Source organism: Mangifera indica, chromosome 9 (genome assembly GCF_011075055.1).
Source record: "Mangifera indica cultivar Alphonso chromosome 9, CATAS_Mindica_2.1, whole genome shotgun sequence".
NCBI lineage: Eukaryota > Viridiplantae > Streptophyta > Magnoliopsida > Sapindales > Anacardiaceae > Mangifera > Mangifera indica.
In genome coordinates, this window is record NC_058145.1 from 6829700 (window position 1) to 6855836 (window position 26137).

The window sequence follows — 26137 nt, forward strand, 5'->3', positions numbered from 1 at the left end:
GAGAATAGAGAAAGAAAGATTCAAGTCAAACCAAAGTATCATATCGTTATACCATCCCTTCAAAGGCATCAGAAAATGAAATTAGATTAGCACTTTGGCAAATTTTTGTAGATCTTCAAGTGCATACACCTTAATGTGTCGTTCCTAGATGCAATAACACAAACGCTTGCAAGTGCCAAATTTTTGAAGAAGTTATTGTCAAATAAGAGAAAGCTGAAAAATTTAAAACAATGGTTCTTTTAGAAGAATACAGTGCAATCCTCCAAAATAAATTGCCATTGAAACTAAAAGACCTAGAAAGCTTCTTCATACCATGTACAATAGGAAACAAATCTTTCAATAAGGTATTATGCGATATGGGAGCCAACATCTATCTCATGCTACTATCCTTATGTAAAAGGCTAGACATTAGAGAACTCAAACCTAAGATAGAAACTCTATAGTTAGTTGACAAATCAATTAAATATTTGAGTGGAATACTAAAGAACATTCTAATACAAGTAGACAAGTTTTATATTCCACTAGACTTTATAGCATTGGAAATTAAGGAAAACGCCCACATTTCTATAATCCTTGGGTGACCATTTTTTAGTAACTACTGGAGTAATTATAAGCATCAAGAACAAGAAACTGACATTTAAAGTTGGGCAAGAAAAGATAAATTTAACATGTTTGAACTAACTACACAACCTTATGTTGTTAATTCATGTTATAGGATGGATATCATATAAAAATGCATAGATGAGATGCTTAAGGATGAATTACTGAAAAATGCATTAAAATCTTATTTGATCAATAACAATTTGACAACCCATGAAAACATCAAATTTTACATATGCATATTTCTTGGAAGTGACAGAAATAGTAGGACTAATAACACACTCTAGAATTGAAGACTTAAATCAGGAAGCAATACAATCAGGTATAAACGCATTATAGTTATCCATAAATGATACACCTCAAGTAGAATTTAAAACATTACTAGCCAAACTAAGGTTTGCATATCTTAGACCAATCTCTACTTATCCTGTTATCATTAACACAAATCTAAATGTTGAATAAAGAGATAAGCTAGTATGGTTACTCAGGGAACACAAAAAATAATCAGATACAACATCCATGACCTAAAAGGCATCAATCTTTCTATATGCATGCATCTAATTCATATGCTAGATGACCACAAACCTTCAATCGAAAGCCAGAGGAAATTAAACCCCAACATGAAAGAAGTGGTTAGCAAAGAAGTTATAAAGCTACTAGATGTAGGGGTGATATATCCAATATCTGATAGTAACTAGATGGGTCCAATTCATATAGTTCCAAAGAAAGAGAGATTAATAGTGGTCAAGAATGAAAATAATGAAACTAATTCCAGTAAGGACAGTCATTAGTTGGCGAATGTGTATTAACTATAGAAAGTTAAATAACACCACCAGAAAATACCACTTCTTACTACCTTTCATTAATCAAGTACTAGAAAGGCTCACAAATTACTCATATTTCTGTTATTTGAACGGTTACTTAGGTTTCTTTCAAATTCCTACATATCCAGACAATCAAGAAAATGTGACTTTCATATGCCCATATGGAATCTTCGTCTATAGATAGATGCCTTTTAGCCTCTGTAATACACAAGCCATATTTTATCGTTGCATGATGATCATATTCTCTAATTTTGTCGAGTGTATAATGGAGTATTTCATGGATGATTTCTCCATCTACAGAAGTAATTTTTATAAATACCTTGAAAACCTCTCTAGAGTGCTTTAAAATTACAAAGAAGTGAACCTCATACTTAACTGGGAAAAATGCTACTTCATGGTAAAAAAAGGGATTATACTGAGACACCTAGTATCTGAATGAGGAATAGAGGTGGATCGTGTAAAAATAGAGATAATAGAGAAACTATCACCACTGAGCAATGTGAAAAAAGACAAAGTTTCCTTAGTCATGCAGGATTCCATAGATGATTTATAACGAATTTTTTGAACATAGCTAAACCACTCTTAAACCTACTTTCAAAAGATGTGAATTTTGATTTTAAAGATGAATGCCTTAATGCATTTTGCAGGTTAAAGAAAGCTTTGATATCTACACTAATGATGCAACCACCAAACTGGAACCTCCATTTTGAAATAATGTGTAATGCAGGTTATAATAGAAATAATTCTTTTGTTAAATCATATAAGCATTGAAGAATGATCATTCATTACATTTAAAATACAAATTTCATGCTTTCATTGGACATGCTAATGGTAAATATCTAATTAGAAATGATAAACCATTCAAAATAAAAAAGGTTCGAGTTTCTAAAGAGACATTGAAGACTAATCTTGATAAACCCAAAGCTATTTAGGTACCAAAGAAATTTTAAATTTCTTTGTAGAAGTGTCTTATAGCATTGGAATCAAAATGTTGCGAAATGAATTGTAATGTAAGGCACATATTTGGGCATTGGAGATGAGAGCACCAAGGAAATTTAAATGCTAAAATTCTTCAAGTCGAAAACTTGAGATATTAAGTACTTAAACTTATTTTTAAATTTAATAATCATATGATTTCGACTGGATTTTTGAGATTGATTGATTGAGCTGAGATGCACATGTTAATGTAATTGCATGAATGGATATTACTCTTAGGTTTGATTCTTGATTCATTCTCCTGATATTTGATTAATGTGTTTCATTAAGATTGTGTGAAAATGCCAAAATTGATATATGTTTGGGATGCTTTAGATTTTTGTATGTTATTGGTAAATTGACATGTTCATATGGATATATATTCTTTGATATATCCTTGTTTGAATGCACCTTAATATGATAATGATAATATTTGGATGATGCAATTGAATTGATTGATTGACATCATGTGTATTTTGATTAACATGTGATGATATGGATATATTTTATATGCTTGCATATTCCATGATTGGCATGTTTCAAAGGTATATGAATATATGATATTCGATGTAAGTTTAGGTGCATAATTATGTTTAATGCTTATTACAAAATCAAGTCGAATCAATCTAAACATGTGTTAAAAATTGATCAAAACTTTATTTACATAAATTCTCCCCAAAATAGATCAAGATATTTAAGATCTGTATCTTTGGGGTGTTTTGATTTGATGCTTGATTCATGTGTTTCATTGCATAGTTTTTAACTTCATATTTCTTGAAAAATCATATGTCAACAATTTTATGCACAATGTTAAATGTTTCTCAAATTGAAATCTCTGCATGGAAACGCCCATGTGCTTTATGCTTAAAAATTTTTCAAAATTTGTCATACACGATCGTGTTAGTTAAGTACACATTCGTGCTCTATTGGGAATTTTAAATTTTAATTCTAAGCGAACACACACCCATGTGTATTAATACACACTATCTTGTATCTCAAATTTGTATGAAAAAAATATGTATTTTCTTTCCATTTCCCACATACATAAAACCCTAACCACCGCTACTCTTCTACCTTTCCTTATCTCAAGCAACCTCTTTTCGATTAAATTAGTGCTACCAAACACTTCTCTAGCAACCAAGAGCTTTAGTCGTCACCAAAAGTTATCGTTCAAGCCTCAAATCCTTAAAATCAGGCCAAATATCTCACAACTCTAGCCATCTTCTGGTCAAATTAATGTTGGGTTTTGTGTCTCCAGCAACCATGACCATAAGTCATCACTAAAATTTATCCTATAAGTCTTAGGTTCTCTATTTTTAATCCTATTTACTCATTCTTTTGCCTAAATCTGAAAATTTGAGATGGGTTTAAGGAGAAAAATGATTGCTCAATGATCATACAACAAGTTAGAGATTAAAACAAAGAACATGACAGAGAAACAAGCTTTTACAAATCTAACTAATAGGTACTTTTAATGGTCGTTGCATGGATTTGAGTTTTATGAATGATATTAGTATTGGGAATTAATTGTTGTAAATAATTTAGAAGGTTGAAATGGAAAACTTTATTTTTTATGCATTTGGATGTTTATAAAGATTTACTTTATAAATTATGTAGTTCATTCTCAATACTGACAGATGAAAATAGTAATATTATTGGGTAAACCATAAATTTCAGAATGCAAGGAGAAGATCATGTGGTTAAGCCTGAAACGTTTATTGAATGGTTGAACTGTAATAATAAGAGTATTTTAAACACTCGTATGAGTTGGACATCAGATTATTTATGGTGTGATCTTGGTGGCGTTAGGTCTTATTATGTGAACATAACCAAATTGATGGGGTTTAGTCATCTCATAGTAAGAATTTTGCATCGGATGATCATTTATTCCTTAAATGACAGAAGTATAAATGGACATGTATCAATGCAAAATATGGTTTTGTTAAAGGCTACAAAGGATGGATTTCAAGTAAACACAACTAATTGACTCATTTGTAAATTGCTTGAGATTCTGGATAATAAGGTTGAAATCCAATTTGGCATGATTGTCACATTTATTACTTTGAAATTAGAGATTACTTTTGATAATAGTGATATAATGCACTTAAGGAAATTAAAAGTGACCTCTTGATTGAATGTCAATGCACTATCAAAGATAAAGATGATTGTGTAAGGTTTTAGAGAGTCGTTAATAGGCAGTGCAGTGAAATTAAAAATTTCAAAAAAAATCAAAGATCCTAAAATTGATCTAAGATACTTGTTTTAATGCATAGATTTATGAATATGTTAAACACACATAAGGTGTATAGAAATTATACTTGTGTTGTTAGCTCTTTTAAGACTTCATGTGGCTATGTAAAAATCATTATCCAACCTTCTTGAGGTGTGACTTCCTGGTATCTACGCAAAGCATGAATGAAAGGCAATCTAAAAAGAAGGTTGCTAAGGCTTCTATCGACTGGATCTTGGAAATTAAATCAGGACAATGAAAGTTTGCGTCAACAAGATTTTAGGCATAAAGATATGTGTTAAGGATTGTTATGTTAAAAAATTTGACTCAAACTAAACACCTTTATTTATAAAGTGTGCACGAATCCTAAACTAGTTAGAACTCTAACTACCTAGGTGATAAGGTGTCTAAGACTTCTTATTAAATTAGAACTTTTAATTTATTGAAAGTTTTAATACATAGAATGCTAATTAAATTAGGATTCCAACTCAACCTAAACTTTATACCAAACAAGGACTTTAAATTTATTAAAAGTTTAATGCATAAGAATCCTAATTAAATTAGAATTCAAACTTAACCTAAATTTTATATCAAACAAGGACTTTGAAGAATCATTGTTTAACTAAAACACTTTACATACAAGTTAACTCAATCAGTTTACTCACATCCATCATTTGGCCTTGCTTAACTATACTCCTAAGTGGGTCCAACCAAAACCATGCAATGTATTTGCACAATGCCATGTGGCACTGTGCACACCAAATAATTCTAGTCAAAACATAACCATACGTTTCTCTCTTTCCATGATCTCAAGATTGTTGTTAAATTATCCTGCCTCTTAGTTTGTATTAACTCTTTAATGTGTGTGACTCATAAACCCTCTATCAAACAAGTAGTGTCTGAAGTTGATCAGAATTTAGACATAAACCAAGATTGGCCTCTAGCAAAGCATTATGGTCACCTGAACGAAAAAGTGTTAGTAAACATTTCTATAAGTTTTTACAACATCATAGTTACTTACAATTTAATCTTTTTATCAATCGATATCTCTTAAGGCTAAGACATAGAATTGTGTTTATCTTAGTAATTCCTCGATATGAGTTGATACACATTAATGACTTACATGGATTAGGCTACAACCTCATCCCACCATGGCCACAAATTCAAGCAGTCATGAATGTCTTTTAACATTTACATATGAAGTATCTTCTCCTATGCTCAGTAGTGCAAATCCTTTATTGATCAACAATAGTCTCTATGTATCTCACCATATAACCTTTCACTACCTTTATAGTACCTCTATTACTACGATAGGTTGGATAATGTCAAACCATACCAATCTTTACATGAGATAGTCTGACAATCTCAAGTCAAAGGATCATATGCAGTCGTGGTGTTTAGAGGATTTATTTCATAGACTCTGGAGCAATATTCATATGGATATCCTCTGATGGGGTCAATTTGATGAACATGTCTATAATATGCACCCATATGTTGCACTAAACTATCAGCTAACAGTTTCAACATGTGAGAACTATCACCACCTTTTAATGGAGTCACTCAATACTATGATAATCGCATCACCATTACATGTACCCTTAGTCATTGAAATTTTAGAATTATAAACATTTCTAAAATGGTCATCTAATGTGTGCATGGGGTTCCCACAATCAGTCATCTGATTCCTTCATCATAATTCTACCAATCTAAAGGTATGTTATTCACATAATTATATAATAGACAAACATATGAACTAAATAACTATAAATCCTTTTATTAATTAATAAGATAAATTATAATTACAAATGTCAAATTAATTGGCTCTAGGACATCTACCTTAATAGATTGAAAAAAGTTCAAAATAATGGATATTGTTTGATCATTACTGGTAAAAACAATGAAGAAAGTCAAGCAGATACAGAGCATATGGATGAAAAGCCAATTGGGGAAGAACAAGAGATGTCTACTATGCCTAGTGATCCTACAATGCTAGAATTCAGCTCAGACAAAGTAAAAAGGCAATGATCGATGAGGTTGATGAGGATATGCCTTCTGGTAGTGTGGATTGACTGATTCAGTATATGTAAAGAAGATTCAACATTATGGACAGTAGATTTGATACCTTTGAGCTGTCCTAGAGTGCTATGAATGGAATGATCAATGATATTCAAGGTCAGCTTTCTAGTATAAGAGAGGATTTCTACTAGGATCGGACATCCAGATAGAGTGACGACCTTCCCCCGTCCCAACCATGACATTCTTTTCATGCATTTCATTTTGTTCTTACTCACATTGCATATCATAACTTTTTGAGGGACACGCTTATTTTAGTGCTCAAACTTAGTATCATGTTTAATTCTTTTGACCATCATGTTTATTGTGGTATCATGTTCAATTTGTTGATTATCATGTTTATAATTGTTGATGATATTGATGATTAGGTATCAATTTTGAAACCTTGTATAAATACTTAGTTGACGTAGCTTTTGACATATTGATGATGTTTTTGACATTTTCCTTAAATATTATTATGTTGATCATCATATTGATTATCTTGCTTTATTGGGTTATCGTTTTGAATTGAGATGACATATTTTGTGATACATTTTATGTGAAATGATATATGAGATAATACCTTATGTTTGTTTATGAAATTTGGTTTTATGCTTTATGTTTATTTGGACATTGATGAAATGGCTTGTGTGTTATAATTGTGGATTTAGTTGATAGAAGTTCAGATTGGATTGATGGTGTTTGGAAAGAAGTTTGGATGGTTTAAATGCATATATGTGATTGTATTTTTTTTTATATTTGATTTTGTTTGAAAAAGGGAGTTTTCAAAAATATAAGGGATACCATGTCAAAATTTTTCCAAAACCTTATCAAATAGACTTGCTTTAATAACAAAACTTGGTAAATATATTTGTTAAAATGTGTTAAAGTAAGGGGGAGCAACTTTTTTAATTGGTATTGTTTTATCTTGAATTAGAAAGCAAATGAAAATGAAAATTTTAATTTATCTTTCCTTATTATATTTTTTATTAATGCTAAAAAAAGGGAGAGATAGGTTGAATTAAAATTTTATTCATTAAAAAGACTAAAAGAAATGACAAAATTGACTGTTTGAACTTGATAAGTATTTTGATAAATTTGTACCAAAATTTTGATAATGTTAGGGGAAACATTTTTCAATTGCATTTTTATTTGTTTAAATTTTGATTTAAACTTAGTTTTTATCATCAATAAAAAAAACAGAGATTGTTAACCCTATATATTTTGATGATGCTAAAAACACAAATTTGAATGTCTAACATTATCTAAGTAATGTGTGAACAACATTACTAAATGGATACATTTTGAAAAATGTAGAAACAGGACATACAAGCTCTTGTTCCTCATCTACACGCCCGTGTATAAAGCCAAACACAAGAAGAATTTGCTTATATAGCCTCCAAGTGCAATTTTGAGCAAAGTCAACTCGATACTCACCTAATTGTCTTTTAGCACAGGCTCATGTATCTTTGGGTTCAAAAGCACGTGAAATTTTTGTTGTGCAAATCTTGTCATGCTTCATGAAGAAATCAAGGGAGAAAAAGATACACTTCAATGTAGAAGAATAACACGCCTGTGTATAGGCAAAAATTTAGTTGTTCACTTCTCGTTCTTTTCTCATGTGATTCCCCCTTCTTGCCTTTAGAATTTTGGACAAATATCATGTATGAGGAAGGTATGATCATGCTTCGTCATGGAATGTCCGTGCTTATATTTTTCGAGAAGAAAATCCGTCTGTTGGAAGCTTTGATTGAGATTTGACCAAACATGGAAAAGAGGAAATTTAAACGATACACGTCTATTTATCATGGCCACACACCTATGTGTCAGTTAGTTTTCAAAAAGAAAACTCTACTTTTGGAGCTCAACAGATTTATTATCCCATCCAACGGTCATATGAACTATTCCAACCATCTAAAAATATAAATTGAAGATCATTTGATATGTAGTAGGTTAGAAATTATTGATATAAAATTTTATACTCTCCTCTTCAAATTGACAAAGAAATTTTAATTTATTTGTATATTAGTGGTGTAAGTAATATCAATCATATAATATATTATGAAGTAATCAAAAATATCTTTGGATATTTAAAACTAAGACTAAATTTTAGGGATTATGGAATATTATTTTTTCTAAAATTTCATAGATGGAAAAATGTGTTATAAAGAGTAATATTATATGTATACATTTTTTATGCACAGATAATGTGTTATTATATAATTAGATATTATTTTATTTTTTATTTAAAATTATTCAATTATATAATAATTCATAATTTGTATATCTATATAATTTTATTGTGTTGTAAATCTTGGATAAGAAATTGTCTTTCTCCCTTTGTTCTATAATTGACAATATTTTATTATTTCAACAGTCTAATGAAACTTGAAAAACAAATTTGGAATATTTGATAGAATTGGAAACCAATTATAATATATATATATATATATATATATATATATATATATATATATATATATATATATTTATTTATTTATTTATTTATTTATTTATTTATATATTAACACATAAACTTATATTTGTTTTGTTTCTCGATCCATCAATCAATCATTTAATTTAAGGTATTCCAAGTTCTACACTCTGAGATATTCAACGACCTCAGCGGAGATATGATAAAATTACTACTATATAATCAGCTGTCTATTTTATTCTGCGTAGCAGAGAGAGAGAAAATAATTACCTATCATTTATGGTAGCGACTAAGCAACAGCTTTATTTTCCTGAGGCTTGCTATTTGCATCACAATCCTGTCAGAAGATTCTGAATAGGCGACGGGAGTATTTTACACTCAAAAGTTTTAATATATTTTTAAAGTCATATTTATAAGATTTAAAAAATTTAAAGTATCACTTGTCCATTTAAAATCCCAATTAGGGGTAGAGGTGAACTATTATTTAATAAAAAAAATTTTAAAAACTAAAATTTTATTACGTTTGCCCCTTTAGTTTAAAATTTTCATAATTTTTTCTATTTAAAGTTTGAAAAATCAATATTTTCCTCTAGGGTTTGCAAACCGTCACTAGACATGGTTGTCTCCGGCCGCGTTAGCTCTCCCTCCTGGGTTTTTTCTCTTTGTCGATCAAATCCCAACCACCGATGAAATTGATTTCCTCCTATGAAGACAAAATCATCTTCGTCAGAATGTCTTCATCTTGGATGAAGACGATTTCGTCTTTGTCTGAGATAAAGATGACATGATAGTCTGAGACCTTCGATAGTCGTCAACGTCTTAGACAAAAATGAAATCTACTTCGTCCAAGACAATAACACTCGTTGGAGAAAATCGGTTTCGTCGGTGGTTAGAATTTGATCGACAAAAAGAGATAAGTAAGAGGGAGAGCTAACACGACCGAAGACAACGATAGTTTGCAAACCCTAAGGGGGGAATGTTGGTTTTTCAAACTTTGGATGAAGAGAATTGTGAGGTTTTCAAACTGATGCAAACGTAACAAAATTTTTGTTTTTAAATTTTTTTGTTAAATAACAATTTTAATCGTAACCATAACTGAGATTTTAAATGAATGGGTAAGACTTTAAGTTTTTCAAATTCTGTGAGTGTATTTTTGAGAATACATCAAAACTTGGGTGAAAAATAGTTGTTTGACCTTATGAATAATACATAGTTCAAGATTTCATATCATCATATTTCAAAATATGAAGGTGTACTCCAAATAACCAAGTCAAGGTGGAGAACTAAGTAATAGCATGGAAATGATTAAAAGTTTAATATGTAGGACTAAATCAACTACTTATTAAGTGACTTTAGTTAGGAATGTTACAAGTTGGTATAAGATAATGATTTCAGTTCTCAAAAGTTATGTCCTAGTATGTAGTTAATTGATGCTACCCATACTCGCAAAATGATTAATGTAAGTAAATTTAAAGTTATTACCTATCTATTATGTTATGTTTACAAGTTAATGAATGTGGGTATTACATGATCATTATGAGGAAATTCTGGAGGTTAAATATATGTTTTCTTAGTACCAACCCACAAAGGCACAAGATACAAGGATAGTTAATCGACCTCTTAGGTTGAATGCCACTAGCATAAGGAATATTAATTAAGAGGTGCTAATGGAACAAAGTGCCATTCCAAGTAGCGTAAGTGAGTCGGTTTGTAATACCCTTAAGTACCTCTTTAGGGTATTATTGTCTTTTTAAGAAAACTTATTTTTGGATCTGGTCAGGTTTGGGCCTAATGGTTGGTCCATATTTCAGGGAAGTAGGTTAAACTTCTTCCCTTGATTTCGTGAGTCTTGGCTACAATTTTTGGATGGTTGGAATCTTGTAATTGTTAGCTTAATATCCTTGATGCACATGGTGAATTCTTGGACAAATTCTTGGTTGCTTTAATGGTTCTCATGGTTGGATTCTTGGAGAGTATTCAACTTGCTCAAGATTAGGAAGTCTTGAATCATTGAATGTTTATTTAATCAAATCTTGCATGTGTTGAATGTGGCAGGTATTATGGCCCACTATAATAGAACTTTGCATGTTGAAATTTTTTAGATTTAGTTCGACACATGGAAAAGAAATTGAATCTTAGAGATTTGGTGTTGGATCCATAGGAATAACATGTGTATAGAGGCAACCTAGATGTAGCTTGTATAAGGATTTCCATGTGTTGCAGGCTACAAGTTAAGGCAAAAACCAAGAGTAACGTGCATATTAAGTGTTAGGATCTTGGTCAAAAAATTCTAGGGAGAATAGGTCCAGTTTTGGGTTGTAAATTTCATCTCCCAAGGATGTCGACAAGCTTTTGAAAGGTACCTCGTGAGACTACCACTTATGTTTTAAAGGTTCGAGATAAGACAAGGGTCCATTCATAATATTTATAAATTACGGGCAAAGGGAAAAGACATCTAGCACTCGTTCAAATTAGATAAAATTACCATTTTACCTTAAAGCTAAGTGCATAATAGGGATTACAATTAGAAAAATCTACAAAATTAAGAATGAGATAAGCTAGCTTATGTAGAGGTGTTCAACTTATGAAGATGACATGGACCTCGTCTAAATCGAATTTAGATAAAAAATAAATAAACGCTTAGAATAGTAGTGTACACTCATATAGCCACCAATTGTGGTGAGTTATATAAAAGCAATAAAGTCATATAAAAGATAGATTCTCATAAGATGTATCATACACTCGGTACCAAAACGTCTTACCCATATAGTACAATTCAGGGGTGTATAGTAAAAGACTGTTTTATACTTAGTTCCTCGCATAACTAGTGGAATGTATCACATAGGTGCTCATGCTAAAGGTCATATGAGGATGGTTTTCAATTAATAGTTCCGTGTGACTAGAGTATCATAACTAGTTAACCCAATAATCCAACCAATATGTGTATAAGGCACAATAGTTAATTGACACGAGAGGCGTCACTTGCTTTCACTATGCATCAGATATGTCGAGGTGAACTTAAGGCTAAGTAATCTTTGTGAATGGTCTATGTTTAGGGCATAAGAGCGTTAAGTTATAATCATATTGATCTTTAGACATGGGATGCTAATTTTAGTCATGTCTTATGTTAAATGTCGAGAGGTCATCTACTTATTAAGTGTTTTCTTTTCACTTACACGTTCTTTTTTTATGGTTTTGAAGTTAAAGGCGAATAACGAGGCATATGAGGGAGCTAGCAATCTAACTCAGTTCATTGCATAAGGCTAAGAAGAAAAATTTCATTCTTAGAATTATGACATTTTTACATTTTATTACTAGCTTGAGAGTAATGGGATGTTTGCACATTAAAAATATTGTTATTATTATTATATTTTAGGTTTCAAGCATTGAGTTATGGATTTATATTTAAGGGTTTTACTATAACTATTTATGGGATTATAAAATTTTTATTTATACATTTTTGCATGCAAATGAATTAAGAGATTTATTGCATACTTATGTTCCGTTGTATCTATTAAGTAATTAAGTTGTACACATCTCTTTGGGTCATATTCTATGTAGAAGTATATATCTGAAAAGGGTGTTACACGATAGTGGTACCACAAGTGCAAATTGAATAAAAAGGGATATCAAAAAAGTGAGAGATGACTTCTGTCGTAGGCCAGACCTTACTACACTCAATTTATGGAATGCCACGCATGCATTAGCCCCATAAGTTTTAAAACACGAGTGATCCGCTCGTAATTAAGGAATGGCTTAAGGTAATAAAGAGTGCAATGTACCTCTTTTAGATGTTAAACGGAAAGAAGTAAAGTATGTCAACTACCTTCTCAAAGGAGATACCCAAGTATGGTGGAAAATAATCACTTAGGCAGATTTTAGGAGATTATTTGATGTCAAGTACAAGACCGCAGACATGACCTCCTTATGGGATTAGGAATTTAAAAATTTGTATTAAGGGAGTAATTTAGTTAAGAAGTATACCACGAGGTTTAATGCATTAATTAGCCAAGTATACCATGAGCTCTAACCCAAAGATCATTAGAGATGTGATGACAAGTGTCCAACCTCCCTAATCATATAGCTAAACACTAAGTAAGGCTTTGAGGTTTGAAATGTCTGTTAAAAGGATCTCTAATGAGACAACACTAGTGACAACATCAAACATTTAAGGTTAGAGAGTTTTGCCTCAATAGAAAAATTAGTGAAAGGCAAGAGACATTTCTAGCCTAAGGGTAAGCGAAATTGAAATGGTAACAAGAAAAGAAAGAATGATACCTTAGCTTACCAAAAATGTGTGAGACAACACCAAGGTAAATGTTTGAGTAGATAAGGATTATGCTTCAAGTGCAGATAGTCAAGACATGTAGTCAAAAATTGCCCAATAGCTTTAACTAAAGTTGAGCAGACAATCAAAAATGTCAATGTCAAGGTCTACACAAGGGCAAGCAAATGCCAACTCGTTCACAATTACTGATCAATTGTTATTTTGTTATTCTTCCTTATATATTTTAATCAATTCTAGTGCTATTTATTGTTTATAACATAAGACATAATAGAGTGCTAAGGTTGAATCCAATGACAATTTTGTAGAAAGTAAGAATGTAAGTGCTTGTTGGAGACTCAATAATTAGTGACAAAATATTGATAGGTCAAACAATTAAGATAGATTAATGCTCTTTGATTTAATTGAATTTGAATTGCCAAATTTTGATATATTCTTGGGGATAGATTTCCTAAAGAGATTTTAAACTGAGATCGACTGTCAAAGAAAGAAAGTCTAATTTAGTCTTGAAAATGGTGATAAACTCCATTTTAGTAAAGGGTGCATTCAGAGTATGATGATCATTTGTATTAAGACTTGTGAAATGTTGAGTAAAGAGTGCATGAGATAATCAATGTTACAGTGATAAGTATCAATTACCTAGGATAGATGACATATTTGATCAGCTGAGAGCGATCACAATGTTTTCTAAGACAGGTATGAGTTTAGATAATCATCAGGTTAGAGTACTAGAAAATGATATGTTAAAGACGATGAACTAAATATAGGCGCTTTGAGTTCGTTATGATGCCTTTTATATTGAACAATGCTCATGCGATGTTTATGGGTCTAATAAATTGGGTGTTTCAAGACTACTTGAATAAGTTTATAATAGTATTTATCAATGACATTTTGATGTATTTCAAGAGTCAGACGAGCACAAGGAGCACTTGAGAATTGTCATACAAAGATTAAAGAAAAAGCAATTACATGCAAAGTTCTCCAAGTACAAATTTTGGCTTGACAAAATTGCTTTTTTAGGACATGTAATAACAACCGATGGTAAATCCATGGATCTAAGTAAGATAGAGATAACTTTTTACCAGTAAAGACCAAAGATATCAAGAAGGTTCAGAGTTTCTTAAGGTTAGCAGGATATTATAAAAGGTTCATCGAAAAGTTTGCAAAGTTTAACAAAACCTCTCACAAGGAAAAAAAGGCTCATCCAGTAGACTGACTTTTATAAAGAGAGTTTTCAAGAGTTGAAGAAAATGTTGACAATTTCTCTAGTTTTAGCTCTACTAGAGGATGAGGTAGAGTATGATGTTTATGCAGAGGTTTCCCACAATAGGATAGGAGCGATGTTGATGTAGTGATGTAAGGTATAGTACATGTCTCAAGATAATTTAAGAATTTTGATATGAGATACCCTACTCATGATTTAGAATTGGGTATGGTGGTGTTTGCATTGAAGATATGAAAATACTAGTTGTATAAGGTGAGATGTAATACATGCACCAATCACAAGAGTTCAAGATACTAGTTTGTTTAGAATAAGCTTAACATAAGACAAAAACGATAGTTAGAGTGATTAAAGACTATAACTATGAAATCAAGTATCATCCAAATAAAGCAAATGTGGTAGTTGATGCTTTGAGTAGAAAGGTATCCTTATCACCGCTATTAACTCATAAGGAGCTATAATAACAACCTTGACATAAGAGATTTTTTTATACCTTTTAGTAGAATTATTCAATACTAAGATTACGAATGTTTTTAGATCTACAACTATATGTATTCATAAGGTCTCACAATTTTAATCCTCTTGTCACGGTTCTACAAATCTTAAGACATTTATCTTGACATTCATGTAAACACATGCACTTACAAATAAGAAGTGCCAATAAAAATATAATTTATCATAAATTTATGTCATTAAAAAAATTGATTGTAAAATAATAACTTCAACAAAAAAACACAATCAATGCTTGAATAAAGATGACAATTCAACCTTTCCAATTGAATCCCTAACCCACCCCATCGCAAATAGAAAAATAACAATCCAAGAAAAACGAAAACTAAGACAGACAAGAGATCCTCGTAAACAAGGGCAAGGCAAGGATCCTCGTCCTTACCCTCTAATTAACCTCAGACAAAAAGTATTTCTATTCTCTATATTCTCCTTATTTATTATTTCTCCAACATGCTTTTTGTTTCCATTTTTTATTCTTCTCCATTCTCTCAACCATCTTTTTCATCTCCTTTCTTGTCTCTCTAGGTCTTTCTCTTTGTCTTCTAATGTTTGTGTGTTAAAAGAAAAAAAAGTATGTTTTGACGTTGTTGTGGGCAAGCTAAGAGAGGAGTGAATTTTTGAACGATATGGTAAATGTAGGCAATGAAGAATAAAGTAGAGAAACGGAAAAGATATATTTCTTGTAGATAGAGAACGAGAATTCCCAAGGACATATAAATATTTCACCAAATGAGGGGGATGGGACAATAAGCCCCATCTCATCTCATTGTCATCTTTATGTCAGCGTACTAATTCCATGGTATCAAGTAATGAACAAGTTTTGGAAACTTGGATTTAACCGACTGATTCAATTGGTTTAATCAAAACCCACAAGTATTCATGGTTTGAAATAAAGAAAAAATCATTACAAGATTTGGACTGACTTGACCCTTACTTATATCAATCAAATTTTGTCAATTTCTAGCTCAACCACAGGATGAAAACGATCCAAATGTTAAAACACCCCATTTGTCCTCGCTATCGCCACCACAAAATTGAAATCACAATCATTCTACCACAATGTGATAACCCTAAACACCACATTCTCCTAATCCATTCGCACTCTCTTCCACTTAGCCATACCTCGCACCTCTCTCCATCTTCTCTCTTACCATTTAACCATAACTCGCACCTTTCTCCATCTCCTCAAATACAAAGTCAACTTCCGTCTCTCCTTTACTCTATTTGACTCCCATTTAGCCCAATACTTTATTCCCTTTCTAATTTCCAATGAAACTATAAAAAGATATAAGAAAGCTTTGCTGATTTTCAATGAAGAAAATCTTCTGAAAGAGATTAAATCTGCTCATGAAGATCATAGCATATCCCTTCTTGGGCGAGTGAGTTGGCAACGATGATATTCCAACAAAAATCGATGCAATGTCCAAAGGCAAGAAGATTTATGTATCTACTAGTTTCCCAAATCCCGTTCAAAACACTACAGTCTTTCAGAAGAACAGAGAATATGAATGACAAACTCAAAAGATTTGCAAAAATTGTTCCGGCAGCAATTTTCTATTTATATTAGTGAATATATTGCCAGCAGTCTCTTTCACAACCAAACTAGGTTTGGTCAAAAATTCAATGAACCTGCAAGAGTAAAATTAAGGGTGCTAATATCATCGGTGGGACCAACCAGACCAACATTGACCCAAATCAGCCCTTTGACTAGGTTAACGGTCAGTTCAAGTATTAAAATCATGGTAAAGAATACCAAAATCCTTAGTACTCCGTATGATTAACAGTTCTTAATAAATAGAAGGCCTAAAAACCAATTAAGTCTGAAACTGTTCAATTCACCTTATTGTATGCTCTACATTTTATGGGGTGGAAAGGTTTTTAAGATCCTCCTCTTTGGCATACCAATTTGGTATTATTTTTGTGACATGGGGATGAAGATCCTTGTATGAATTTCTGATTGTCCCTTCTGCAACTCCAGTAGCAAGTGAAATATCTGCATTGCATTTATACAAGTCAATTAAAAGCATACACATTTTTTTTAAGTAAAACAAGATAAAGATGTATCATACCTCGAAGCAGCTTCTTGTCATCTGAAAGCTGAGTTATAATATAAATAACAGCAGCTGCAATTGATATAGGGCTCCTCCTGAAAAGAGAAAAAAAACTTGAGAGGCAAAGCAAAGTAGCAAAGGATTTAAACTGTATCATAAGGCAAACAACTTAAACCTAAAATTACACAAAACATCATTTACCAAATGGCATGGCAGCTTAAATCTGCACATAAAAACTTACCACACAGGATGCTACATCAATCTCTTGTTAATTCAGTATATGACATTGTATCATGACCCACTAATGACAATAGGTATATGAAATTTTTAATAAAAATATTTCAAGTGCATCTACCACCACACAGACATTAGACAGAATGCTCAACATCATAATAACAAACCAAGAAATTCATGCCCACCATACCAGTGCATACAAAAGGCAAATTCCTAATATCTTGTTCACATGATCAACATAACTTCTCTCTCATTGGAAGATAGACTGTCTTCATTAGAGTAAAAGCTATCTAACATAAATGAGAACAGGTGTTATTATAAAATGGAAAGAGATTACCATTTCAAACTATAAGAGGTAAATATTACTTTTGAGGTGGTTTTTTTTGTACATTCAGAAATCTTTGAACTCACTTTGCAAACTCAAATTAATTAAAGCCCCATCAAATCCTATAATTATGGGGAAGCTCAAAACAATGACTTTTTGTCAAGTAGATGCCTATGTGGGGACAATGATACGAACCTTAGGAGAACCACACCTCAAAATCTAGCTATTGAGATAGGAGAGCCCAAGGTCATATAAACCCCACACTAGTTGCCCATACTTTCCAATGTGGGATCCAAGTCTCATACCTTGCACTTGAGATCTTAACATACCACCACGCTCCGCAGCCCCGGCGCCCATGCGGGCTGGCTGTGCACTAGCTCCCTGCTAGCCCCGAGCGAACACTGCAATGTCAGCGTTACCACCCGCGCCGCATGATTGCAACTGGGAGACATGGTGATGGCTCTGATACCAAATGATACGAACCTTAGGAGAACCACACCTCAAAAACTAGCTATTGAAATGGGAGAGCCCAAGGTCATATAAACCCCATACTAGTTGTCCATACTTTCCAATGTGGAATCCAAGTCTTATACCTTGCACTTGGGATCCTAATAGACTAGAACTCTAAACCTTATAGGAAAAACCACAAACCTAACCATTCAATTCATAATTGTGGTAACTAGAAAGTTATATTGTGTTTACTGTAAGTAACCTAACATAAAACATGTTGATGCTCAAATATGATATCCTAGAGTAATAGGATGAGACATTTTGCAAGTACTAATGTTCAAAACAAGTATGATTGGTCAAGCTTCTCTTTCTATCACTGTTCTTAATGGATTACATTACACCAAAGAAATTTCTAATAACATGGGCTCCATTTATATATATATATATATATACATACATATTTTTATATATTTATATTTCTATTATATATTTTGACTAGTTACTAGTAAGTTCTCAAAAAATATTTATTTCTTAGAACTTCAGAAAAGTATTAACTTGCCTTTATAATAAACATCTACTTCAAGTGGCCTTGGGAAAATATTTTAGCCCTAATCCAAGGAGTCCTAAGTGTACCACAGGATTTGTCCCATATCCACAGGACAAAATCTTGGGACTGTTACAATAGTCCAGAACAAATTTGGAGCATGAAATGTGATATTAGGAATTTAGTCATGCTAATCAGACATGTTCCACATTCAGTTGTACCTACCAAATAAAGCCTTACATCCCAGTACACAAACAAAAGCATTAAGAAAGCATCTGAATTTCAGAAAGAATATTCAACTTTAATGTAAATGGAGATATGCAAAAGAAAATTAACATTTGAGCAAAATCTATCATGATGAAAGTAAAAAATTTATAATTACCTTATATCAAACTCCTCTGACTTCTGAACAGCTTCTTGGGCAGCTTTTACTGCTTGATTATTCATACCAAGATTGGAACAAAAGCGCCTCTAAACATCAATAGAATATTAGCATTAGTGCCCAAGATAAAAAGTGATAAACAAACAATGAAAATCCAACAAAATGAAATGTAGTCATATAAATCAGGAATGAGAATAAACCCTCACCATGAAGTCCCCAGCATGTATAGTTCCCATCTCCACCGACTTGCCAGTCTCCAAGCCCAGCTGTTTGACAATGTATTCTTTTGCTCGGCCAATTTCCTTCTTTGTAGCTCCATTGGCAACGGAGCATATTTCTAGTTGAAATTCATAGGTTCAGGGAAGCTCATACAGAATATAAAAGATAAAGAGGAAAGATCCACATGTTAAGAGAATCTTGGGGTGTACCCTTAACAGTGCGTGGCTTGTCTTCTTGTCGACAAGCAATGTATAGGCAAGCTGCCAATAATGCATCTTGATTTCTTCCTCTACTAGATTTTTGATCTTCCACCTTCTTATATATCTCATTTGCCCGATCCTTTAAAATAATTAGAAAAGAAAGATCAGAGACAACTAAGAATTTAATGTATTAAGCAGAAAAAAGAAACATAACAGTTTGATCATACAAACAGTTGTCAAAGGCACACCTAGGAATGGCCTAGGCAAGGTTTTACTCAAGGTGATTTGGCCAACGTCTTTTAATGGTCAAGGTGACCAATGGTTCAAAAGCAATCAACTTTAGCGCTTTTATAGCGTCTTTGGAGAAGCTCTAGGCACTAAAAAAGCGCACTTTGTTTTCACTCTAAGCTATCTGCAATTAGATATAAGGGTTACCAACAGTTTCTAGGTTGTTTCTAGCGTGGTCTCAAGTTTTGCGGTAGCTTCTAGGCTATTTTGGGCAAAATCTAAGAGTTACCAGCAATTTATGGATTGTTTCTAGCACAACTTCACTCTTTTCAATAGCTTCTAAGCTATTTCATACTAGATATGAGGGTTACCACAATTTCTAGGTCGTTATCGACAGTCTTAGGCTTTCCAACAACTTCTAGACTATTTCCAATCAATTACCAATAATTTCTTACTTGTTTATGACATGACCCACTTTTTTGGGTAGCTTCTAGGCTATTTCCTACCGGATTTGAGGGTTATCGACAATTTCTAGGCCATTTCCAATTTTTGTGTTGTTGATTTGTAATGAATGGATGAAGGAAAAAATCTTAGGTGTTGTTGATGACAAGGAATTGGTGTTTGAAGAAGATTTGTTAACTTAGGGTGGTGTTGCTATGGCTAGTGGGTTGATGAAGTATTTTATCCCACTAAAACTACTACAAGTTTTGGTATTGGTATGACATTACCAAAAAAAGGCCAATATTTCAACTTCCTTTACTTTGAAATCTAAGTCAAAGTCTAAAGATAAAGAGGTTTCAGAATTAGAGATGAGAAGAATACAATTTTTTACATTAGAGATGAGAAATTTGATGATGGCAAAGAATGGAAGAAATTTTATACATTATAGATTGTGATTCATCATGATAAGAATAAAAGTTTGGATGATGTCTTCACCTCGCCTAGGCAATAGGATTCCTCATTGGTTTTTGGCACTTTTTACCTTTGAACACTATGCATACACACCAAGTATGTTAAATATGCATTAATTATTATTAATTTCAAATCATCATTCAATCAATTTATTCATATTTCAATCCATCAAACATCAACTGTATTATTTGAATTGTGAGACAGTTTGCATAGTTTCCCACACCCAGATACAAACCAGAAAGAAAGAAGTCAAGCTACAACCTTTACTAAGGTTTTCTCTTTAACTATTCCTCTTATCTATACCTATATCTTCAATTTCTCTACGGCAGTCAGAATTCATCTTGGTTCTCACATGTTGCATGAATTCACAAACAAAAACCACATATCCACATCCTCAAAGGTTGAAATTTAAAGGTCCACAGAGAAGTCTGATGAATTAACCAATTTCATCTTAAATTTTGTTGTTGAGATCACAAGTTCAACCGGATATATTTTGTTGTTCTAAAAGTTGTTTCACTAATCCCTTTGAGGTTAAGATTTTTTCAGTAGCTACGAGCTAGGACTAAACTATATTGGACCACTTGCAAACTTTGTGCACACTTAGTTTGACTTTAAAATAAATAATAAATTAAAAGGCTAATGCAAGTACAAGAAAACGCCCAGAACACACAGCACACAACACTTTCCAAAGTCATACAATTAAGATATGTTCAACAGGATACGAAAGTATAATATTCTTTTTTGAACTATAGCATCATGGCAAAAAACTATCATTCTCTAAAATTGCCATTTCCATTAGAGTTGAACATGAACACTGATGAATAACAGTTTGTGACTCAGTTGAAGATGAATACTGATGAATTCAATAGTAAGAAAAGTACCAACTCCCTACTATAACATGGTTGTCAAAGGCGAAAAGCACCAAAAGTTGACAAAAGGATCCTGCCTAGGTGAAAAATGTGAGGTGAAGGCGTCTAACTTTACCTAAGGCAATTAAAAATTGCATTCTTATCATGATAAATCACATTGTACAATGTGTAAAATTTCTTCCCTTTCTTCCTCATCATCAAATTTCTCATCTCAGATTTGATCAATTTGTTCGTCAAAAAGAATTGTATTCCTCGTGAGAAGATTTGTATTCTAAGACCAATTTTCCCCATAAACCATTCATTCTAATCAACAGCCTACAAATTGGAACTAGGCTAGATTTTGCAAATCACCCTCAAATCTGCTAGAATATAAACTATGAGCTGCTAAATAGAGTGAGACAGTGCTAGAAATAGTCCAGAAATTGTTGATAACCCTTGACTGGAAACGGCCCAAAAGTTGTCAAAAGCTTGAGACCATGCTAGAAACAACCAAAAAATTGGTGGTAACCCTCATATCTAGTAGGAAATAGCCCAAACCAAAAGTTGCCTGAAAGAGTGAGACCATGCTAGGAACAATCCAAAAATTGTCAGTAACTCTCAAATCTAGCCCAAAATAGCCCACAAGCTGCTAGAAAGCTTCAGACCATTTTAGAAACAGCCTAGAAATTAATAGTAACCCCTAAATCTAATCAGAGATAGCCTAAGGTGATAATAAAGCATGTTTTTCCAGTGCCTAAAGCTTTTCCAAAGGTGTCAAAAAAGAGCTAAATGCAATCACCTTTGAACCATTGTTTGTCTTGACCATTGAAAGGTGATGGCCAAGGATACGCCTCTTCTGATGAATAAATGGAAATATTACCTTGTCAATTTATGGCAATCACATTTTCACGTGGTCTCAACCGGCAAGGGTTCACCTAGTCTTCGACAACTATATTCTATAGGATTCCTTCATTAATATTTGACTTAGATATAGGTCAGCAAGCAAAAAAATAAGAGTCCAAAAGGAAATAGAGATTTGAAAGAGAAAGAGAACAATAGGAACCTAGAAAGAACTATAGTAGTTGAAAGATAAGAACAATAATATATGGGGACGGGTAAGAGAAGAGAATTACAAAGTGGTAAAGATGAGAAAATTGCAAGGACAGAAGAAAGCAAATAAAACGGAGAGAGAAGAAAAATAGTAAGAGAAACAAAAAATTGAGGGCTATAAAACATAACGATTAGCCTCTTTTCTATAAACAAATAGGCATCCAATTATTCTTAAGGATGAGACCATATGCACCCCAAAAATAGTTTCTACACCTATTTTTAACGATTGGATTTTTCAAGATGCATCATGTTAACTTGGCTAGAAAGAAACAATTTGATTCGTGATCAGAAAAGAGGTTTAAAAAAGTGGCAATATATGGAACATAGTTTAATACTTTCTTTATTTGTTGCTCAAATATTTTCTAGATAATTCTTTTCTTCTTTATTCATCTCAGTTGGGAAGGTTGTGCCCTATTTTGTACAGTGCAGGATCATTTCCCACAGCAAACACAAGTACAAATTTGCTTCCTTTCAAATAAATTTTTTATTCTTAGTAGACATAAGGTACACAATTCTATCAACTAAACTTTCACCAATTTAAAATATATATAGAGAGCATGTCCGTTTATAAAGATATAATTTAAATAAATAAAAACAAATTTGCTTTCTTAAATTCACCGAACCATAAACTCTAGTTTTCTTCATTAAAATTTTAAATTAACTTTTTTCTTTCATTAATTGCTTACACTCTTCAACATAAAACAAAGATATGAATTTGAAAATATATTGACAATGGTCCAAAAAAAAAAGACATAACAAGAATTTCAAGTGATCCTGCATTGTGTCTCTTTTATGGGTTTCTATTTACACAGGTTCATGATACCAATTATAAAGCTTTACCTCTATTTAGATGGGCCATCCTTGTAGGAATGGAATCTTGTTCCACTTTTTAAATTTTTTCTATTAAAATACATTTCTACATTTCCTATGAAAAAATAAAGCCAAATATATCATTAGATGAATGGATTTTGTTACAAGTGAGAGTTCTCATATATAGAGAGTATTTACCAGTGGGTCTGTAGAAAGATTGATAGCATAGATAAAGGGTAAAAGACTGACTGAATAAAAACTAAATTTTATAAGGTTAAATTTAAAATATAAACTTGTATTAATTACTAACCATTTAAAGAAGTAAAAAATTTACCAGCCAAACTAACCATTTGAAGAAGCAGAAAATGTTTCAGAAAAATCGAATTATTAAATGCTAAAATTTTTTTTTTTTTTGTAAGTTCATTAACAAGTTTCCATAGATGTGTTAAGAGGATCCTTTTTTCAAGAGTAGTACTAAACATCTCAGGTCTTTACACCAAGCTACATCTCAAGTGATGAGTCATTAGTGTATAGCTACACCATTATGGATTACATAATAACCTTTTATCTTTTATATAATGTCACATAACTTGGGAAATAAAACTTAGGATGCATAACATTATGTGTAAAACAAGAATATGGGTGTTGATAATTGTGGTCGTTGCTTATACAAAACTTCACACACACACACCCCCAAAATAGAAAATCCTTCATTATAATTCCTTCAAGGTTTATCAACAACCAAGAAGAAGCCTTATTATATTCATTTCTTTAATATAGAATACCTAGGCTCATTATATTTGCCTTCAAGGTTAATCAACAACCAAAAAGAAGCCCTATTACATTCATTGTTTTAGTATAAAATACCTAGGCAAAATCCTCTACGACACCGGTAATGTTTTCCCTCATGTAAACCAGTGGATTGGTTCCCACAAGATAATAGAGCCAATCCAATGTTTCACATGGGTAATAACATTACCCTTCTAATACGCTAGCCATTCCAATCACTAAACAAAGAATAACAAATCTTACAAAAACAGCTTAAGCCTGTAATCTCCTAATTAAAATAAGACGTCTAGAATGTTCAAGAAGTCATCAAGTGTCATTCTAATAAATATATGAACGTTCTCCACTGATCATATATGATTCAGATAACTTATCTTGATTTGGTCTATAGAATATCACATTTACATTCTATAAACATCATTAATAGTAGTGAGTTGATTTCTAAAAACATAGAAGTGTGCACAATGTCATAAATCATCCTCACATTTTTCCCATTAGAAATTGTCAAATCATCAATTATAACCCAACTATCATGAGAATGAGCCACTTACCTTAATGGTTGCAACAAGGCCCAACCTGAAACACAAATGTCACTATATCAACATGAAAGAACCAACAATAATGCATGAACCAAACAAACACAAAAGGGTTCTTCGCCAAAAACAAGAAATGCCCCAGTTCATGTCAACTTCCAATTTTGTTTTCAGCTTGGAAAGGCAAATCCATGAAATTAAAGTATTTTCTTCTATGTTATCACCTGAACAAGTTCCCATTTCATGATTTAGTTGTCACACTGCTGAATATGACAACGTAATCAAAAAAACAAAACAAACAAACAATATAAATATCAAAACTTTCAGCCCATTAAATTAATACACCAATCATTGTAAAAAGGAAAAAAGAAACTCATCTCTATCAGAATCTAGTGTACACTATTGATGACAGGTGATTCTTAAATTTTCAACTAAACCATACTGCATATGTAACCCTATCCAAGATCGGACAGAAAAGCAACCTCAATCCATACCTATCAGACATAGTAGCGATTGTTTTAAAGGCCATAATCAAACCCCGATCGGGATTAGACCCGCGATTCTGCCACCGACCAAGCGACGACGACAAGAACTCGCCCGAAGCTCCATTCGGTTTTGCGATAACTGTGGAAAGCCCGCCATCGGCCAAAAGTGGGTTGGTGGGTCCTCCTACACGGACCGGGTCGTTATCGCCCGATTCGTTTGCGAAAGTCCTCCACTCAGACGTCTCGTCGATGGAGTGCGATTCCAACACCAGTCCGCACTCAGAGCAGACTGTGTCCCCCGCGGAGTGATCGAACACCACCTCCGTGCTCTTCTTACAATCCGAACAATAGGCGTCCGACATCTGTCGTACTAAGTTCGGATTTTCGGTCTATTTATTTATTAATTCAGATTTTAAAGGAAATGTAATGATTATGAATAGAAAAAATTGGAGGAAGAGAAGAGGTAGGGATCTGTAGTGATGCAGCGTAATAGACTTGATATAACGATGAATTTGAACCGTTTGTTTTTAGGCGGTGATGGAATGAGCAGAAATTTGGCCGAAGAACAAATTTTTATCCTTTTGAGTTTGCCTTTTATTTATTATCTAAGAATTTTAGCAAATGACACTTTGATCCCTAGATCTACAGGCTATTATTAGTCTTACTATAACGAGTTAAAAATATTTTTTTCTTTTGGTTTAATTTAATTTGTATGAAACTTGTAATTATCCTCTTTCTCGTCTCTTTTTACGTATTTTATAGTGTCATCTTTATACAACCATTTTTATTTATTGTTGGGGGGTAAAAATAGCCCATGCCAGTCTAATACCAAAATCCATAATAACAAGATCAGAGGTGAAATTTTTTTACTTCCAATCGTTTTTATAA

General features: G+C 32.4%; 1 protein-coding gene across 3 annotated transcripts in view; it reads right to left on the minus strand.

The window, feature by feature from the left end:
• Positions 1 to 25830, minus strand: part of LOC123225488 (transcription initiation factor IIB-2) — a 39585-nt gene extending 13755 nt beyond the window's left edge. For 2 of the 3 annotated variants that reach the window (XR_006504130.1, XR_006504131.1), the window contains exons 1-7: positions 25259 to 25830; positions 24783 to 24807; positions 19547 to 19676; positions 19325 to 19455; positions 19119 to 19207; positions 17202 to 17278; positions 16972 to 17125 (exon numbers count right to left, since the gene is read on the minus strand). Coding sequence is in view for 1 of the 3 variants with exons in the window: in XM_044649449.1 (XP_044505384.1) it covers positions 16992 to 17125; positions 17202 to 17278; positions 19119 to 19207; positions 19325 to 19455; positions 19547 to 19676; positions 24783 to 24807; positions 25259 to 25611 (939 nt within the window). In the remaining 2 variants the exon portion in view is untranslated. Of the gene's footprint in view, positions 1 to 15954; positions 16762 to 16971; positions 17126 to 17201; positions 17279 to 19118; positions 19208 to 19324; positions 19456 to 19546; positions 19677 to 24782; positions 24808 to 25258 lie in introns of those variants that run through there. The other variant, XM_044649449.1, reaches the window with a different exon arrangement.
• Between the last annotated feature and the right edge of the window lie 307 nt (positions 25831 to 26137).